This window comes from Saccopteryx bilineata, chromosome 7 (genome assembly GCF_036850765.1).
Source record: "Saccopteryx bilineata isolate mSacBil1 chromosome 7, mSacBil1_pri_phased_curated, whole genome shotgun sequence".
Lineage (NCBI taxonomy): Eukaryota > Metazoa > Chordata > Mammalia > Chiroptera > Emballonuridae > Saccopteryx > Saccopteryx bilineata.
This window is the reverse complement of record NC_089496.1, coordinates 15230188-15246972: the sequence shown is the minus strand read 5'-3', so window position 1 is coordinate 15246972 and position 16785 is coordinate 15230188. Positions and strand designations below refer to the sequence as shown.

General features: G+C 39.6%; 1 protein-coding gene across 1 annotated transcript in view; it reads left to right on the top strand.

Moving 5' to 3' along the window:
* Positions 1–14570, top strand: part of ORC5 (origin recognition complex subunit 5) — a 109699-nt gene extending 95129 nt beyond the window's left edge. Inside the window, exons 13-14 of the mRNA XM_066239918.1 lie at positions 4248–4360; positions 13794–14570. Of these exons, the coding sequence (XP_066096015.1) occupies positions 4248–4360; positions 13794–13839 (159 nt within the window). The 3' untranslated portion in view covers positions 13840–14570. The remainder of the gene's footprint in view (positions 1–4247; positions 4361–13793) is intronic.
* Positions 14571–16785: the final 2215 nt, after the last annotated feature.

Genomic DNA, 16785 nt, shown 5'->3' with positions numbered 1-16785 from the left:
TCCAGTGCTGGTAGTGGGGTATTGAAATCCCCTACTATTATATTGTTGCTGTTGATCTCACCCTTTATGTTCATTAAAATCTGCTTTATATATTTAGGTGGACACATATTAGGCCCATAGATATTTATAACAGTTATATCTTCCTGTTGGATTGCTCCTTTTATCATTATGTAGTGACCTTCTTTATCCCTTACTATAACCTTTTTTTTAAAGTCTATTTTGTCTAAGTATTGCTACCCTAGCTTTCTTTTCATTTCCATTTGCATGAAATATAGTTTTCTATCACTGTACTTTCAGTCTATGTTTATCTTTTGTTTTGAGATAGGTCTCTTGTAGACAGCATATGTATGGGTCCTGTTTTTTTTGTTTTGTTTTTTTTTTATCCATGCTGCTACGCTATGTCTTTTTATTGGAGCATTTAATACATTTACATTAAGATTATTATTGATATGTAGTTGTTTATTGCCATTTTATTCTTTAAATCTACATTCCTCCTTTACTAGATTTTTTTCCCCCTTTTGTTCTGTTTACATCAGGCCCCTAACATTACTTGCAGCATTGGTTTGGTTATAATAAATTCCTTGTGTTTGTTTTTGTTTTTTTGGTCTTAGAAGCTTTTTATTCTTCAATTTTAAACAATAGCCTTGCTAGATTAAGAGGTCTTGGTTGTACGCTCTTGTTCTGCATTACTTTGAATATTTCTTGCCATTCCCTTTTGGCCTCAAGTGTTTCTGTTGAAAAGTCAGATGCCATCTGTATGGGGGCTCCTTTGTAGGTGATTGACTGTTTTTGGGGGGGGGGGTTTGCAGCTTTTAGTATTCTTTATTTCTTAGCTTTGGTATTTTAATTATGATGTATCTTATTGTAGGTCTCTTTGAGTACTATTTTAAGGGGATTCTCTGTGCTTCTTGAACTTGTGTGACTTTTTCTTTCATCAATTTAGGGAAGTTTTCAGCTATGAATTCTTCAGTCAGGTTCTCTATTCCTTGTTCTTTCTCTTCTGCTTCAGGAACCCCTATTATGCGGATGTTGTTTTCTTCATGTTGTCACAGAGCTCTCTTAGAGTTTCCTCAGACTTTTTGATCTTTTCTTTTTGCTGTTCTGCTTTTGTATTTTCGATTGTCTTGTCCTCTAAATCGCTGATTCGATCCTCTGCTTTGTCCAATCTGCTTTTAATTCCTTCTAGTGAAGTCTTCAATTCTGATATTGTGTTTATCAATTTTGCTTGATTTTTTTTTTTTATGATTTCAATGTCCTTTGATGCCAGCTATCTCTTTATTTAGGTGCTTATTTTGTCCATATATTGTTGCTCTGACATCCTTGAACATCCTAACAATCATTATTCTAAACTCTGCATCCGGTATCTTGTTTATTTTCATTTCATTCAGTTCTTTTTCTAGGATATCTCTTGTTGATTCATTTGAATTGCACTTCTCTGTCTTCCCATTTATCTCTGTATTGACTAGATACCACTCTAACTATGGTTGTTAGGTCCTGAGCTGATGCTCTCCATATCTATTCGCTGGATGTACCGTCCCTGGACCTCCCTGGCTGGAACTGGGCGCAGACCAATTGGGGTCACTGCTTTTGACTAGCCCTTAGCAAGCAACCTTCTTGAAGCTACAGGCAATCCAAAATTTGTGGTAGCCTCTGCTGGGCCCTGATGCCATGAAATATCAGCTGCAGTCCTAAGCTGTCTTTTATCTGCTCTTGGCCAGTGTGTGTGACCTCTCTATTCCTGATGTGAGGTCTTTCCGCTGGCCCCCTCTGCCTCCAACTCGGGCACCAGCATGGGCTCGCAGGCCACAGCTCAGGCTGCTCCCCGGGCACAGGGGATTCCTTGCCTCTCTGGGCTCTGCCCCCGCAGGCATATGGAACATATCTTCGGGCTCTACCCCTCTCCTTCGTGGGTGCGCAGCTGCCTCTTCATGCTCTGTCACCCCACACCCCCTAGCCCCCCACACTGCCCACCCGGCGCATGGGAAGCCTGTCCGGGCTCCGACCTTCACCGTCTCCTTGTAGGCCTCTTGGTTCCCCCCACCTATTGCAGGTGCATGGGATGCCTCACCTTGCGGGGGTCTGCCCCACTCCAGCGCAGGGGATGCCTTGCCCTGCAGGGTTCTGCCCTTGTAGGTGTAGGCACATGGGAGGCCTCTCTGGGCTCCGCCCCCCACCTCTACTGCGTGGGCTGCCTCGCTGGGCTCCATCCCCGACTGCTGCAGTGGAGCCCTCCCAACATCCCTTTGGAGTGTACTCAGCAGTTCAGGGGGGCCGTGTAGCCCAGACCTCAGCACTCAAATCCTGTGTCCCTGATGCACCCCCTGCTTCTAAGTGTTTCTCTGTACTGACTGGAGCAGGAGAGCCTCTGGTGGGGGGGATAATTGCTTCCCTTTGCTGGCTTGGTTCTCCCAGGAAGAATGGCCACTTTAGGTTTGGGGAGTGACCCAGTACAGGGGTCAGGGTGGCTGTCCCCCATACCGTTTGCCCCCGAGACTATACTCTCCTCTTGCAACTCCAGTCCTCTCTGCGCTCCCTACTCCGGAAGCCCCTGGTAAGTGGCTGTGAATGGGGTTTTCTGTGTGGTCCCTTTAAGGTGGAGCCTGGGTCTGAGAGTTCTGTCTCCCTCTCGCAAACAGTAACCCAGCTCTTCTTTCCACTAACTACTGTCTGTAAGCCTGTAGTCTCTGGGACTCCAGGCTGGGGCTCTGGTCCTAGGGCTGAGGACCCACAATTCTCCTGGAAACCCACCCTGCTGTGAGAGACCCTCCAGGCCCTGCTCACTCCTGGGAGCAGGGCAGCCCATTCCATGTCTCCACCTTCCCTACCAGCTCAGCGTGGTTCTTTCGGTGATGCATAGTTATAGATTCCTCTTAGTTTAGTCCAGAGTTGGTTTTTCAAGATGATTGTTCCTAAGTTAAGTTGTAATCCACTTTGGTTCTGGGAGGTGGGAGTTGTAACATCCACCTACTCCATTGACATTTTCCCCCTCCCAGTGAACCTTTCTTTAAATCTCTTTTAAAATCTCTTTTGTCAGAGTTAGTATACTTTTATTTTTCTTTTTATTAGTACTTGATGTATTTTATTCTGTCCTTTGACTTTTTACCTTCCTATATTTTCTAGATGTATCTCTTCTAATCAGTATGTAGTTGATTTATTTTTTCAGTCAATCCTTGTCCTTCATTTATAGCATTAATTTAGTTACTTTACTTATAATTACTATTGTAATTTTGTTTACATCTTTTATCTTATTGTATACCTTTTATTTGTCCTACCTGTTTTTGTTTCTTTTTATTTTATTTTGGATTGGTTATTTTTATAATTCAGTTTTTCCCTTCTACTGATTTAGAAGTACATACTCTTATTTCTGTTCTCGTAGTTGTTACTTTAAAAATTATAATTCATAATTAAATTTCCAAAGTTGAAATTTAATGAGTACTTTTCTCTTAAATGCCACAAGACCTTATACCATTTAAACTTTATCTTCTCCATTCCCAATTTATATATTACTGGTATTACATATTTATCCTATTTTTAAACCCATGATACATTATAGTTATAATCTGTACAGGCAGATTTATTTAGATTTACCATCATATTTACCACTTTCTTCATTCTTCTTTCCTTATATTTTAGACCTTCTAGGTGGGATCACTTCCACCTGAAGGTGCAGTTTAGGAATTTCCTTGACTAGGGATCTTGGGATAGCAGACCTTTGTTTTTAGTTTGGATTAATCCTTCTGGTGTGTTCCTGACTACTTAATTGGTGATCAGTTTTTACCGCAAGACTAAGTCCAGGTCTGAAGGAAGAATTTCTTATTTTACATATAACCAGCTACCCCACTTAGAAAAAGGCCCCACATCCACATATTTTTAACTGCTCGATTCTCGAGTAAGTGCAAAGTTGGTATTCTGAGGTATTTTGATAGAAACTCCATAAAATTCTTATGTAGAAAGAAGGAATGTGCTTTATTTGTAGTTTGTAAAGGTTAGCAGTCGTGTATGAGTCATTAATGAAACAAAGCTGTCTGTTGTGGAACCCTTAAGACCGACTTAATTTGATTAACTAGGACTTTAAGCATACCTACAAACTTGTATATACAAACCTCAAAGTAGTAACATTCTTTGCAGCTATTCTTGTGAATTCAGTTATATATCTTTATCAAAGTAACTATATAGTGTTTTATAAACAAGGACATTATGTAATCTCCTTGTAACATTTTCTCATAAAAATGCTTTCTTGTGTTTAGATTACTTCTCTAGTGACCCTGCAGCTATTAACCCTGGTTGGCCATGATGATCAGCTTGATGGACCAAAGTACAAGTGCACAGTATCTCTAGACTTCATCAGGGCTGTGGCTCGGTAAGCATAGAATAAATGTGAGTGTAAAATGTCTTGAATTGTATAAATTATATACTAAATATAAAAATTAATGTTCTTCCTAGTGTCTTTTAGAAAGATTATTTAAACACCAGTAATGAATAAATTTCACTGTAGCATGAACCCTCTCATCAAATTTGTAAATGGCATAAAATTGAGAGAATTAGCAAATATGTTTGATGGCAAAAATCAAGATTCTGAAAGGCCTTACCAAAATGGAATAATGGTCCCATCATAGCAAAGAAGGATTTAAGGAACAGTTGACTACAAAAATCTCATATGTACCGAAACAAGGTGGAAGAGAATTAACTTCTGAGTATTTAAGCTGACTCTAGGTTTTAAGTGTTCTGATGACTATTATGTGCTGCCATAGGCAGGTCAGATCTGGTGTGCTGTGCTGTGCTTGGAGTTTAAAGAGGGGCATTGACAAATGGGCGCACACTGAGGACGCAGGAGATCAGTGGTGGAATAAGGAACTATGTCACATCTCTGACTAAGGGGTCGGGGGTGAGAAAGAAACCTTAGGAAGGATATGGTAACCATCTCAAGTATTTCAGGGATTGTCATGTGCAAAATGGATAAAACTGATTCTGAATCATTGTAGAGCATTAGAAGCTCTAGGAAAGGCCCTGGCTGGTGCCTCAGTGGATAGAGCGTCAGCCTGGAGTATGGACTCCTTGGTTCTGGTCAAGGCACACAGGAGAAGTGATCAACTACTTCTGTCCCCCTCCCCCTCCCCCTTTTCTTCCTCTTCCTGTCCTATAGCCAGTGGCTTGATTTGTTCAAGCTTTGGCCCTGGGTGCTGAAAATAGCTCAGTTGATGCGAGTATCAGCCCCAGATGGGGTATCTGAGTGGATCCCGGTCACAGTGTGTGTGGGAATCTGTCTCACTGTCTCCCCTTCTCTTACTTAAAAATAAATAAAAATAAAATAAAAGTTCTAGGAAAGAACTATGTCTAAATGAGAACTGTTTAAAAATGTAACAAGTTGCCTCACAGAGAGGTGCATTTACTGTTATGGATTTGTCATAGAAGAGGTAGCATGTATGTGGACTGGCATGTGAAGTAAGACAGTCTGTAAAATGTGCTTCCCAACCTTCTTAAATATGAAGATTTTGTTTTATTTAGATTTTTATGTATTCTTTTTTAGAGAGGGAGAAAGAGAGGGAGGGTGGAGGGAGGAGCAGGAAGCATCAACTCCCATATGTGCCTTGACTAGGCAAACCCAGCGTTTTAAACTGGCGACCTTAGCATTCCAGTTTGACACTTTTTCTACTGTGGCACCACAGGTCAGGCATAAAGAGTTTATTTTAATATTCTTTTAAAATTAATCATGAAATTATGTACCTTTATTTCAAAATTAATAACCTATAGGCATGAAACATTATTTATTCAGACTAAAAACAATGCTTGACATTGTGGATTTGCAGAAAATGTCTAATGAATTGAAGTTGTGAAGTGTACAGGTTGGCAGCCTCTACCCAGAAGTCTCTTCTGAATTAAAAGCTGTGATAATATGATACAGGTATTTGAGATATTTTGATGGCATGTAGACTGTAAAACATAAAAGGAGATTTTGAAATGTGTTCTTACGATAAAATGGGGGAAATTTTTACACAAGAAATTGAGCAAGTTTTTTTTAATGTATTCAATATGACCATAAGGCCATAACTTTCATTTTTCAAACAATAATATTAATAACTAAAAGCCTCTGTCAAAGATATAACTTGTGAATGAGCCTCCTTATTTCAGGGATTTTGTCATTGCTCTGTGTTGGGTCGTGTCCCAACATAATCCTGAACGGGACTGAGGTTTGTGAATGCCCAGTTGGTGAATATACAGTGAACCAAACTGAATTGGACGTTACCTAACCCACCGTATCAGTGATATGAGACACATCCAGAGAAAGGCACTTCCATACACCCCTTAGAACGAAGCAGGAATTGTAGACCTGAATTTTGCCACAGAACTTGGCAGCTCTGTAACTTGATTTGTTACCATTGTTTTTTTTCTCATCCTCACTTTGCATGGGCAGTGTCCAAGAGTAACTGCTTCTGTCTTCTCACATCGGCCCCCTTCCACTCTCATTCTCATGATATTTTGTACTTATTTTTGCTGATTTAACCTTCCATTCTTTCCCTTTGTCTATCTCCTTTGTCTTTTCCTAATATTCTGCCTTAATAACGAGAACCTGATTTTTCCCTGGAGACACGGCTTCCTCTGGAGCTCTGTGGTGGTAGCTGCTCACTCCCCCGGCCAGGGTTGCAGGGGCTCTCAGTGCCATCCCTTTCTCTCATTGCCACTTGCAGATTGTTACTAACTCCAAATTTTTGTAAAATTTTAGGGTTTCTTTTTGACTCTTGCAATCTGGCCCTTTTCCTGTTTTCATATGATTATCTTGTACCAACCTCCCCACCATCCCACCTCATGTATTGAAGCCTGGGTCACAGACTCCTTTGCAACCTAGATTCTTGACTATTCAAACCGCAAATGCTAACATCTGTATTCAGTCTGTTCAGCATTCACTGTGTTTCACAGAACAAATTGAAACCAGCAGTTGGGAACTCCTTCCACTGCCTGGCCTGGCGGTGCCCCTCTTCTTTCTTTCCTTTCCAGAGGGTGGGTGCCTCTTCCTGTCTGAGCTGGGTTCCTCCACCTGGGCTGTGCATTCCACTCTCTCCATTGCCCTAGAACAGGGGTTAGTCCTCAGGCTGTTTGTCCACTTGACGTGGGACCTCATACTGCTGATTGCTCTCTTTCTTAAAAACCTCAGAGCCCATGGTTTCAGCTTCTGTTTCCCTGTGTTCTTTGGCCGTTTTCTCTCAGGCTCATTTGCTAGCTTATCGTCTCCACCCACCTTTAAGTGGAGCTGATCTTTGAGGCTCTTTTTTAATGTGCTTTTCCCTCATTAGTTTTAGTTATGCTATGACTTCAACACCATATATATATATATATATATATATATATATATATATATATATTAGTAACTCCCTAATTGTAAAAGCCACACCTTTCTCCTAATATTTCTTAGCTTTATTGAATGTTTTCAAGCTACATCAATACATGTGCAAAACTGAATTCAGGAATTTGAATCTCTATCTCTGCCTGCCAGCAAAATGGGATGGCCCTGCTTTCCTCGACGTCCTAACACTTCCTAGCTTCATTAATTCATAATTCGAATCCTTCTTTCTTTCTCCAGTAGAAGTCCATGAAGATCTAAACAAATAGTCTTTGTGTAAGTCTTCGCTTTATTTCAAAGGTAGCACAATGCTTTAAACTTAGCATGTACTAAATATGTAAATACTGCATGTTTTCCTGTAGTGGTTAACAATAAAGCTTCAGATGAAAGGGAACCCTTGTGAGCTGTCTTTGGGGGCTGCAAGAAGGGAGCTAAAGAGACCAAGCCTTGCTCCAAACTGAGGCCTGGTGAAGAGAGGAGGCCCCCAGGGATAGTGCCCAGAGATTGGGTAGACCTAGTTCCAGACTCCTGTGGCAGAGAACCAACAAATAGATCACAGAACACAGCCTAAATGCCCAAAATAAGGAAATGGATCAGTAATTTATTGTGCGTTTTTATTTATTTATTTATTTATTTATTTACACAAATAGAAGGACAGACAGGAAGGGAGAGAATTGAGAAGCATCAGTTCTTCGTTGCAGTACCTTACTTGTTCATTGATTGCTTTCTCATATGTGCCTTGACGGGGCGTAGGGGCTACAGCAACAGAGTGACCCCTTGCTCAAGCCAGCAACCTTGGGCTCAGGATGGTGAACCTTGCTCAAACCAGATGCGCTCGTGCTCAAGCTGGCAACCTTGAAGTTTTAAACTTGAGTCCTCCGCATCCTAGTCCGATGCTCTATCCACTGTGCCACCACCTGATCAGGCTATTGTAAATTCTTATTTGAAAAGCCACTATTTATTCAGTGAGAGGAAGGGAGGCAGAAAGACAGATTCTTGCATGCACCCCAACCAATATCCACCCAGCAAGCCCACTATGGGGAGATGCTCTGCCCATCTGGGACATTGCTTCATTGCTCAGCTCTTCTTAGAGCCAAGCTCTTCTTAGCGCCTGAGGCGAGGCCATGGAGCCATCCTCAGCCCATGGGGCCAACTCGCTCCAACTGAACCATGGCTACAGGAGAAGATAGAGGGAGAGAGAGAAAGGGAGGGAGGGGTAGAGAAGCAGATGAGAGCTTCTCCTGTGTGCCCTGACCGGAAATCAAAACCAGGACATCCACTAACAGGGCCACCGCTCTACCACTGAGCCAACTGGCCAGGGCCAAAAAGCCACTATTTAGTTATTAAAAACCATACTTTTGAAGGATAAATACTTGAGACTAAATGGATAAATACAAGCTTAAATGGATAAAGCAGTTATTTATCAAGTTGTATATGTAAGGAAAACGTAAGAGAAGGGTGTAATGGTCAAAATTGTCCATAGCTGCCAAGAAATACAGTAGAGTTTATCCAATTTATGATAAAGCATTCATTTATATCTTTATTGGGGACACTTTCAGGAGTACAAAGGGGCAGAAGTCAGATTAAAGTGGATGTAATTAGTATTAAAAGTTGCATTAGCAAAGAGAGAATGCCTTCATTCGTTAGCATTTATTGTGTTGCTCGTTTCAATTACTGTGCTAGGCTTTGAGAATGAATATATATGTAACACCTCTACCAGATTTCCCCATGTATAAGACGTACCTTTTTTCGAAAACCTTGGGGTTTAAAAAACTGGGTGTTTCTTATACAATGGTTGTACATTTTTTGTTTAACTTGCATTTCTCTTTTATGTGCTTTTTTTTTTTTTTTTTTTTCAAATTTCGGGCCCAAAGATTAAGGTGTGTCTTATACTTGGGGAAATACAGTATATCCTATCGCCATGAGCAGCCTATATTCTAGAATGTTTTGCCATAAAGAGGAGAAGATTATTACCTACTAAAGGTGTCGTTGAGAGCCATCTTTCTAAAATATTAAAGTATATTTAAGTGCTGATGGGAAAGGACTATTAGAGGAGAGTTAATAATATAAAAGAGAGGGGTTAATTTAAAGCGTGAAGCCTTGACATTGTATATTAGCCTGGGATTTAGACAGAAACAGCCTCGGATAGGAGAGGAATCCTTTTGCATGATAACGAGAGGAAAAGGAATTCAGATGGAGCAGAGTGTTGAGCTTTGGCAGCAAGATTTACAATTCTGATCTGATGTCTCCTATTTTACCTGTAAAGGTGGGGACAAAATTGAGTCTAAGGACAAAATTGGTAGCAGTTTGAGAGGAATCTGGATATTTGAAATAACTGCTTTGTGGAATGGAAGATAGTGCTGACAAGGAAAGCAACTTGCTGGAAGTGTTAAGGGTCCAGTTGAGGTTCCTGATCTTGAATTCACAGTGGCACCTATCTATGAAACTTGTGATCTTCTCCAACAGCATTCCAGAAATATGCTAGGTAATGGCACAACAAAAGGGGGCACAGAATGTGGATATAATTGAAATCACATAGGATTGGAGTTTTGGCAGGTGAATTCAGTGAATGCTAGCAAGTGAACGCTTGAAGTGACAAACTGTGGAGTCAGAGCTCGGAGGGGAATGAAGAAAGTAAAGCTAGTCAAGGGCTTAATAGTTCAGTGCCTGACACATAGATACTCAGTAAGTACTTGTGATCAGAAGAGAATGAACGAGTTTACACACTGGTTAGCTCAAGGTGTTCCAGACAGCTTAAAGGAAGAGATTGGTAATCAGAGGGTGAATGTAAAATGAATGTTTGTAGAGGTAGAACATTTCTGAATTTGATCATGGATCAGGAGAGTAGAAAAGGTCATTGACAGTAAAGACAAGTGTGCGGTGATGTCAGTAAGGCTCATGTGGGTCTTGGGGTGGAAAGGGAGGCTAAACTGGGAGCTGTGCTCTTTGGTGAGTGAGAAGTGGTGGTAACAGGGGTAAGGGGTGGTGCATGGCGTGGTCTCAGTCTCTGAGAAGCAGAGCTTTTTTGCACAAGGACACCAACCCCACCTGACAGGACTACTGCAGTTTAGGAGAGAGTTTAACCTTGTTGGAAAGAGCTGAAGAGAAAGGTTGGTTCTTCATGAAGAGCCAATGTTCAGTTAGCCTGGAAGAGGAAAAAAAATTTATGCAAGAGAGAGAGGTCATAGAGAATGTCATTGAGAAACAGTGGAAAGATTGGGACAGAGAAGCAGTAAGAGCCTGGTTCTAGAAAGGGGCACAGAATGTGGAGGTAGGGTGCAGGGGAAGCCAGATGACTGAGGTGCTTATAAAATACTGTCTTTGACTGTTCTTGATGTGAATGGTTGCTCTCAGTTTCCCATTTGTTTTTTCTCCATAATCAGTGTGGAAGCACTACAAGATAACTTCAGGTTGCAACTTGAAGTTGTATAGGTCCGAGTTGTCAGAAGAACCAAACTAAAAAAGATTTCAAACTCAAACTGCCCACCAAAATAAAAGGAAATAAAATAATACCCCATGAGAAAGAAGTATTTTGCTGCTAGAAAAGAAGAAACAACAACAAAAAAGAATCAACAAAGTAAAATAAAAGGATAAAAGCTAAATTAAATCCTTAGCTATATGCCATATAATTAACTTATATTAAAATATTCTAAATTCTAATTTAAGAATTATACCAAGGTAAATTGCTATCAATACTTTTTGTGTTTATCCTATTTCTTCCTAGATCTTACTTTAGCAAATAATTAATTTGGGCTCAGAGAGAGAATCTCCTGTGGTATATAAAAACTACCCCAAACTCTTAAAAACATATTAATATGGATCTAATATGCCTCTATAGCCATGAAACACTAGAGAAAGTACTTGCAAAGTACATAACTCTGTAAGTTAAAACTTCTTTAAAATGAATCATTTGTCTCCAAGTCCTTAAAGCACAAAGGTAACTTTGGAATAACTTACATAATTTTCTTTTATTTTATTTTTTTCATTTTTTCGAAGCTGGAAATGGGGAGGCAGTCAGACAGACTCCCGCATGCGCCCGACCGGGATCCACCCAGCATGCCCACCAGGAGGCGATGCTCTGCCCCTCTGGGGCATTGCTCTGTTGCATCCAGAGCCATTCTAGCGCCTGAGGCAGAGGCTACAGAGCCATCCTCAGCGCCCAGGCCATCTTTGCTCCAATGGAGCCTCGGCTGTGGGAGGGGAAGAGAGAGACAGAGAGGAAGGAGAAGGGGAGGGGTGAAGAAGCAGATGGGCGCCTCTCCTGTGTGCCCTGGGCAGGAATCGAACCCGGGACTCCTGCACGCCAGGCCAATGCTCTACCACTGAGCCAACCGGCCAGGGCCAACTTACATAATTTTCAACGTTGTCCTTTTGGTTATGATTATTCTAACAAATTCTGCCATGTCTTAGAATAAATATGTGGGGATGGAGAGACAATAGAGAAAAAGGTAGTCATACATGTTGGGCAGCAAATGTTTTCTAAAGGAATGATCTTACATAATCAGTTCCTGATTAGTAAGTTTTTAATAAAAGCTCCAAAAAGTATAACTGTAGAATTCTATTTACTTGAGTACTTTCCAGGGGCAAAGCAGAGGAGTAAAATATTGTGAAGCTTTTGTAAGTGATATAGTGTTTTTAAGTCATTTCATTCATTCTATTAAAATTTCATTTCACAAACTATGCTATAGTTACATAAATAGATTACTAAATAAAATAAAGGAATCCTCGCACTAACAAATCATAGCATTTTCATTTGTTTATGTTTTCTTCTAGTTTAGCTCATTAGACAAACATTTCTCCTTAGCTTTCTCACCTAGTTGCAATTCTCTGTTCTCATTCCCTCTCTTAATACTGTGGGCATCTCTTCCTATTGATCATGTTGTATGGTTATGTAATATTCCATCGAATAATGTCTTCTAATCCCATATTATTGGAATTTAAATTATTTAAATCCTACCTTCTTCTAAACATTTTTTTTTTTACCCAATGCCAAAAAATAATACCAACATTAAAACTTGACATTAAGTACCTTCACCTTATCACTTTAGATTTATGACCTTTAGACCCAAGGCATTCTGGAAAGATGGACAGACTTCACTTCCCTTTTCGCCTGTGGTTAAAAATACCCTACTATGTTTGGTTTCTCTTAAGATCCTCTAAGAAAGATCTTTTCAACCAATGTCATAATTATTTTTTAAAGTGGCACCTTTTTGCTGTTAAATTTGGTGGAGGGGGTGCTATTCTAAAGTTGAATAAAAGAAAATACATAAAAATAAAATAGCTTTTATGATATATACTTGTACCTTTTGTGTTTTTATGCCTGAGATAAGTTTTTTTTAACATTAGCGCATATTTTTAGCTGCTTTATTGCTGGTGATGCTAAGGCTGTTGGCAGTGTCCTTATGCATCTGGAGAGGTTCCATGTTCTCCAGCGAGCACAATGGTAATGAAACAATTAAGGTATTTTTCAGTCCACCATTAGGTACCACAATAGCCACAGCATCTCATTTCAGCTATTTTTAAATGTATTATGTAAGCAGTATCTATAATTCCAAATTTTTAAAAATATTTGAGATGTTGGTCATTTGCTTAGAAACGTTTTTAGAAAGCATATTAGAAAATGACAGACAAAAGCATTAATTGATGATGGTTTAATAAATAAGAGTATGCAATTAGTGAATCTTTAAAAGGCTGTTCTCACATGGAGGATTATTTTTGTAGAATTGTATACTTTAAGGCTTTACTTTTATACTTATTGCTAGATCATTATATCTAATTATTTTGACCATTTATTCAAATAATAAACCTCCAAGTCTGAATATTTATAGTGAAGAATGAGTTTGGAGAAAGGAAAATAATTATATGTCTTTCTTTCCCTGCTATTTTGTTCTGCCTGCTATCAGAGTACAAAAATATACATTCACATCCTCTGTTGTGTTGTATTCTTGGATCATACAGATTTAGTTACAATACACACACAGGTCAGCCAGAGTTAAAAGACTGAAAAGAATGAAAACTACAAATGAGGACAGATGAACAATACATTCTGTAATGATAAAACAGGTGTTTTGAAAGATAAACAGTGTTCAAAATCAAAGGAGACTTAAATACTTTTGCGTCCCTAATTATTGCGATTATTAGACAAAAAGGAAATAGCTTTCAGATGAAATCTTAACTCTGTAATATAACTGAAATACAGAATGTTGAATAGTTCTTTGTTTTCTTTTTTTAGAAAAGCAAACTTTATGAAGGAGAAAATAAACTTTTTTACAGAAACTCTTTTCCTGGTGACTTTTTGCAATATTAACATTAATCCTATCATGGTGCTTTTGACAACAGTATAGGATTATTCACCGTTCATCATGAATGATTTTGCACGTGCTTCCCAGAATCATACATGCAAAGCTGAGCAGTCTGGGGGTGAGGATGCTAACCTATTATCTGTTTTTGTTTATAGGACGGTGAACTTTGACATAATAAAATACTTGTATGATTTCTTGTGAAAACAAGCTTCAGAGCCATATGGACGCTGTGACAATGACTAAGCCAAGCTGTGTTCATCCACCTACTTAGCGGGCCAGGGAGAGGAGTTCTTTGGCTCCATTGGATTTGTCCGGACAGGTGCCGGCCCAGCATGGAACCCAATGAAATACTCTGATTGGTCTGGGCGGTGTGAGCAGAAGACTGTTTACCAGGGACCCTGGAGTATTTGGAAGCAACGTGTTAATTATAAACAGCAGGGTTTGAGCACAATCTGTTCTACTCTTAATGATGTTATCTTAACACTGCAATTGCCTGAAACCCATTTACTTAGGACTACATTTTGCTGTGAACTATCCCCTGCGCTTTGAAGGTGCCAGCAGCCCTTGTATATAAGCCCAGTCTTTTCACTTCCTCTCCACAGGAGCCTCTGCAGTTGCTTGCCAAAGCAGATTTTCCTAAGGCCGCTATTTTAAAAGATCAGAGTTGCAAAATATAATAAATAAACATTCGTTTTAACCCAAGCTTGTACATGCTTATCTTTCAGCCTGCTTTTCTCAAAAAGCAAGATAGTTTGATCAGATAAAGGCCAACTTTCCATCCTAAACCTACTTGATATAACTAGTGTGTGCTTGTATAAGGTTTATCTGGTCATTCTTGCAATTAACCACCCAATCTAGCTTTTTAATCTGCATGATAGTGTTCCTTCTTTAATCATTGACCATTAAGTTCCACAATAAACTTTTTTCCTGTTCTATCCATATGAACCTTGGGTCTGATTTTCTTATCTCTTCATATTTTTAAAGAAGCTTTCTGTTAGGATTCAATGCTTGAAAATTTTGTTTTGAGAAGATTTAAAGTGCTTAATTACAAAGCCTAGTGTAAATTTCAATGGTATCTTATTATTTCATTCCTTTCTTGAAGAAAAATTCTTACAATGGTCACTTCCAGATGGGAAGCCATTTAAAAATGTAGTGATTATCAGATTCTCTCTTGACCCAAGAAAATAAATAGTTCTCCACTTGCATTTATTTAAAAGTAGTGAGTAGTGAGAGAAGACTGAATTTCCTTATTGTCTCCCTACGTAAGACAGCAAAGAAAGGCTTTCTTGCCCAGAGGATGGCATTCACAGTGAGGAATACAGCACCTTCATGCTGAGTCTCTGGTTCTACAGAAGATGGTGAAATTTTATGTTCCACAAGATGTTTAGAGAAGCCAGTGTCAGGGAGAAGCCACATGCACTGCAAATTCAGGCTTAGAGTTCCTGCACATAGAAGCCCATCTATAATTAAAGAAGTGAGGAAAGAGTAAAGAAATAAAATGAACTCATTGTAGTCAAGCTGCTAAAGGACTAAAATGAGGGAGGTTGAGGCATGAGGAAATGAGTATATCTTGAACTCTCCTGGGAACTTCAACTTTTCAGTTGTGCATCAATGCCTATATATACAAACACCCCCCCCACACACACACACACACACATATATATAGTCCTCTGGAATATATATATCCTATACATAATTCCCTGAAGAACTTAAGAAAATGTTCATGTGTGCAGATGGCCTGACACCTGTTATCTGGACCACCAAAGATTGCCACCTCAAACCAATCCAGAAGCTAAGAATGCAGGACTGATTTTTTTTTTCTCAAGAATGATTTTTACTAATAATAACTCTCAGTTTTTCTCTTTTCTTTAAACACTCTTGGTGTTACCTGGTAGTGTTTTCAATTTGCAAATCCTTAGACCCTTGAATAAAGCTTTGCCAGTTTTTATTTTAGCAAGGCCAGATTCACTTCGGCTTGGGCGACAGTGTGGCTAGCTGATCCAGGAAGACCAATGCCACTTTGAGGGAGTGTTCAGCCCTCACGGTTTGCTCTGAACTGGTCGGTCTGCGGTGCAGCCTTTTTGTACAGGCGGGTACATGTGTGCATTTCAGGGGAAAAACTAGCATATTGGAGGGGAAAGAGATCATCAACTAGGGAACAGGAGAAGAACAGAAAGGGGGCAGTTTCTTGTGCCTCCATGGCTTCTCAGTGTTGGCCCCTGTCCGCCGCCTAGCACGCTGCCTGACCTGTGCACCCTGCACTGCCTCATGCTGCAAATTACCTTGTAACCAGATTTTCTCTGCCCCTGACTGGGCCATCAATCACAGCTTTCCTGTTTTATAATTTACTTTCTAAAGGCTTGCTAAATGACTCACTAATTTGATTAATTTGTTTAAATGAAGGCTAACAGCTTAATATGGATATTAGCATTTTACAAGGGTCATCTGCAGATGAATTCTCTAATTGGAAGGTATAAATCTCCCAATTATAGAAGGGAACATAATGATGTGAATTATGCTGGTTGGTAGGCCAGATAGTTTCGTTAGGGGAAGTTCTTAAATTATTCTGAGTGTCTGTTCTACCAGCTTAACGTGATTAAGGTGGTAGAAGGTTACCAAGCTGTGGGGTTTTACATTTTTCGTATGTGGCTAATCCTCCACTTTTTAAAGCTGGATTTTATTAGAATGACACTGGTTAGCAATTTTACAGGTTTCAGGTGCCCAATTCGACAGCACATCTTTGTACAACTTATTGTGTGTTCACCCCATAATGTAATATGATATTTTTCAAATGTCTTGCAATTACCATGACCCAGGTATATATAGTACATGGAGGCATTCCTTCCTCTTTTCAATTCAATTTCAATCCCTGAATTCATTGCTGAAGCAATTCCTTTTGTTGTATCGGAACAGCAAGAAGCAAACAACTTGCCACACACACAATCAATTAGCCAAATTAAGAAATCAAGGAGTCAATGCCAGTGCGTGACCGCACGGAGACCTAAGTCGTTCAAATCAATGCAGTGCTAACTACAGTGTGAGACTGGCTTATGAAGGCAAAATTACATACTGACAGGAATGGGGAGGAGGGGAAACATAGCAGTGAAACAAGCTTTCTTACAATGTTTATCTAAAGGGTTAATTCAG